The following is a 3,838-nucleotide window of genomic DNA, read 5'->3' as shown; positions in this document are numbered from 1 at the left end:
CCCCCCTCTGCCTTTGTTAGGGCCTGTTTGGACCCATCCTTGCTTTGGGGAATATTGGCCTCCCCGGATTCCTATCCACCTTGGGTCATGACAAACAGACCTAACCAAGCAGAGAGGAAACCTTTCTCCACACAGAGAGAGAGAGAGAGAGAGAGAGAGAGAGAGCAGACAATTTTCTAGATGAGACTTGTTTCTGACAAAATTTTAAATACTATTAGCACAGTATATCATTTTTCGAGATACTATTTCGACTTACAAATCAACAAGATTCTAGAGTTTTAATTTTGGCATGGCCAAGAAGCACTACTAGTCCAAGTAACTGGTTTTTTCAATATGTTCTTTTTGGAAAATATCTTTCTTCCATTCATTGAATGCCTATAATATTCTGACCTTCACAAACAAAGCAAACCCTTCCTATTTTGATTTGGGCAGAGAGCTTGAGCCATTTTCTCACTGGCTTTTTAGAAGCAAAACTCAAAAGCTTGTTCTATTTCAATAAAAAAAAAAACTCATTTAAAGCAAACTGATGAATAAGTAAGTAATCAAAGAAATGAAACGGGCTCAATTTTCCATGAGGAGAGAGAGAAGGCGTTGTTTTTTTCCTAGAGAGAGAGAGTGCAGAGGAGGGGGAGGAGGAGAAGGGGGCGGTGGTTTGGCTCTTCTTCTCACAAATTCCATATTCCTCTGAAGGAGAGAAGGACAACAAAACAGTAACGACAAAAACGAACCCCCCCTCGCATTGTCCACGAACAAACAACTACTACAAGTCATTCATTCAATTCCCCTTTTTCCTTTGTTTTGTATTTTTTATTATCATTTTGGATGAGAATTAAGGAGGAGAAGCTGCTGCTGCTCAACCGCTTGCTGCCTTTGCCTTCCCTCCCTTGCCCCTTGCGCCAATTCTAAAGCCAACCCTTTTTCTCCGGATTCAGGGATCACGCCGCCTCACCCCTCCTCAACTTTACTAATTATCTTGGGGCTTTTTGTGGGTTTTCCTTCAATTGAAAAGCCCAGCAAGGGACTCGTGATTGCCGCGCCGCCTGGCGAGTTCCTCGAGGCCGAGGTTGCGATTGCGGGGCTTGCTCTGGTACTCTTCCTTCTTTGTTCTTCGTGTTTCATCGGTTGTTTTATGATTCTGATCGGAATCGTGCGTGTTTCTGTTGCTCAATTGAGTTTCTTTGGTGAGGATAGCATGGTTGTTGAATTAAACCCCCCATTTCTCTGTTTTTGCAACAATCTGACTCGGAATCCCCTTCCCTCTCTGTGAATTGAATTGGCCTAATTTTGTTGTTTGTTGAGGTTGGAATGATTTGTGGTCCACTATGATGCGCAAATTGGTAGGTTTTGGTGCATCTTACAATAAATACCCTAGTTGTTGACGTTTGGATTCTTGTGAACTTTTTCCTGAATCTGTTTGTTCTTTGCGACTTGCCTTCTCTGTAGTTTGCTGCCCGATTGCCGCAGATTGGATAAGCGCCAATGTTCAGAGAAGACGGATCATCATCTGTAACTTCATCGCCGCTTCAGGCTTTCCCCATGGCATCACTTTCGCCCGGCTTGGGATCGCCATATCCCTGGCTCAGAGAACTCAAATCCGAGGACCGGGGCCTCTATCTGATCCATCTGTTGCTTGCTTGTGCAAATCAGGTGGCCAATGGAAACCTCGAGAATGCGAATGTAACCCTCGATCAAATCTCCCAGCTTGCCTCCCCTGATGGAGATACTATGCAGCGCATTGCCGCCTACTTTACTGAGGCGCTTGCCGAGAGGATTCTGAAGAGTTGGCCTGGTCTTTACAAGGCCTTCCATTCCACCAGGATTTCTCTGGTGTCGGATGAAATTCTTGTCAGGAAGCTGTTCTTTGAGTGTTTTCCCTTCTTGAAAGTGGCCTTTGTGATCACAAACCAGGCGATTATCGAGGCTATGGAAGGGGAGAAGATGGTTCATATAATTGATCTAAATGCAACTGAGCCCGCACAGTGGCGTGCACTTCTTCAAGACTTGTGCGCTCGCCCTGAAGGCCCGCCCCATTTGAGGATTACAGGGGTTCATCAACAGAGAGAGATCTTGGAGCAAATGGCTCATATATTGACTGAGGAAGCTGAGAAGTTGGATATTCCGTTTCAATTCAACCAAGTAGTTAGCAAATTAGAGGATCTCAACATTGAAAAACTGCGTGTTAAAACTGGTGAAGCTCTAGCAATTAGCTCGGTCCTCCAACTGCATTCTCTTTTGGCAACTGACGATGAACTCAGGAAGAAGTCCCCGCTCGCATCAAAGAATGCAAATGCAGTTAATTTGCAAGGAGCCAGAGCCATGCAAACCAGTCAAGGCACTCTAGGGGAGTTGCTTGAGAAAGATGTGGTTAATGGGTACAGTCCAAGCCTGGACTCAGCTTCGTCCACCCCAACTTTAAACACTTCGGCCAAGATGGATAGCTTCCTTAGTGCCTTATGGGGTATGTGGCCGAAGGTCATGGTCGTAACAGAGCAAGACTCAAACCATAATGGATCTACTTTTATGGAGAGGCTGTTGGAATCCTTGTACTTCTATGCAACATTGTTTGATTGTTTGGAATCTACATTTTCAAGAACATCCCTGGAGAGACTGAAGGTGGAGAAGATGCTATTCGGGGAGGAAATTAAAAACATCGTAGCATGTGAGGGAGCCGAGAGGAAGAAGAGGCATGAAAAGCTCGACAGGTGGATTCAGCGGCTTGATTTGGCTGGCTTTGCAAACGTTCCTCTCAGCTACTATGGCATGCTGCAAGCGAGGAGGCTGCTGCAGAGCTATAGTTGCGACGGGTACAGGATCAAGGAAGAGAATGGCTCTGTGGTGGTTTGTTGGCAAGACAGACCTCTTTTCTCAGTATCAGCTTGGAGGTGTAGGAGGTAGATTTTGTATCATTTACTGCTTTTATATTTTCTCTTCTTTTCTTTTTCACCCTTGACTTAGTATGAAGAATTTTGTTCGTTTGGAAGTCCATCCTTTTGGCTTAAACTTATGGGACTCTTGTGTGCCTGCCTATACTTGCTGCATTGTAAGTTCTTTGCTTCTTTTCATGTCTTTGATAACTCTAAGCCATCTGCTCTTCAGACTGACTGTTATAGTTGAAATGTAAATATTTTGATATTGCCCTCATTGCCATCCATAACTACTTCTCTCTTTGTTTCCCATCCAGGAATGAATATATACATATACATATATATATATATTTGTTCTGTTTCAGGATCAAATGTAACTGTTAATTATTGTCCTGAATCAGGCCTTGCTCAATGGCCTTAACTTTTTAAGGTCTTCCTCCATGAATGGACCTGTAGAAGAAGAAGAAGAATATAGTTTCACACAAACACACAAGGCCATAAAAAAGGGTAAATTTCATTTTCACCCCATGTGGCTCGGACTGACTATTGACCATTGATATGGATCTCCCCATCGGTTTATTTTTAGTATTTTGGTCTCTTATGGTTTGGGATTTTTTTTTTTTTTTCTCAGAGAAACCCTTTATTTGGTCAAATAATATGGTTATCTTGCAAAAAAATAAATTATAGATATCTGAAATATTAAAAGTAAAATAAATAAGGTGCTTGTAAAATTGTTTCACACATGAAATGTGACACAAAAACTACCCAAGTAATTGTTATTTACCAGAATTTGCCAGTCTTTTGAATCGTATTGTTGGTAAATGAATAAATTACAAAAAAAATATTTATATTTTATTTTAAATACTTTGCACAAGCAAAGATAATTTTTTTTTTTAGAAAGTATAAATCTTTCCATTACGCATACAACTGTGGATTTGATCCTAAGGCGGCTAGCTAAAGATAGGAACTAGTAT

General features: G+C 41.9%; 1 protein-coding gene across 2 annotated transcripts; it reads left to right on the top strand.

Annotated features, from left to right (window-relative positions):
- Nucleotides 1–406: 406 nt before the first annotated feature.
- On the top strand, nucleotides 407–3,066 carry LOC127793027 (scarecrow-like protein 3). 2 transcript variants are annotated; one of them, XM_052323774.1, is made up of 2 exons: nucleotides 407–1,087; nucleotides 1,444–3,066. In XM_052323774.1, the coding sequence occupies exon 2, from the start codon at nucleotides 1,480–1,482 to the stop codon at nucleotides 2,893–2,895; it is 1,416 nt and encodes a 471-aa protein (XP_052179734.1). In that variant the 5' UTR covers nucleotides 407–1,087; nucleotides 1,444–1,479; the 3' UTR covers nucleotides 2,896–3,066. The 2 variants fall into 2 exon arrangements, with proteins under 2 accessions (XP_052179734.1, XP_052179743.1); XM_052323783.1 differs by lacking the exon at nucleotides 407–1,087 and adding an exon at nucleotides 1,095–1,337.
- Nucleotides 3,067–3,838: the final 772 nt, after the last annotated feature.

This window comes from Diospyros lotus, chromosome 1, assembly GCF_014633365.1.
Source record: "Diospyros lotus cultivar Yz01 chromosome 1, ASM1463336v1, whole genome shotgun sequence".
NCBI classification, from domain to species: domain Eukaryota; kingdom Viridiplantae; phylum Streptophyta; class Magnoliopsida; order Ericales; family Ebenaceae; genus Diospyros; species Diospyros lotus.
This window is presented reverse-complemented; position numbering and strand designations above follow the sequence as displayed.

Coding starts and splice junctions, on each gene's coding strand:
- LOC127793027 (XM_052323774.1), top strand. CDS start 1,480: ATGTTCAGAGAAGACGGATCATCATCTGTAACTTCATCGCCGCTTCAG.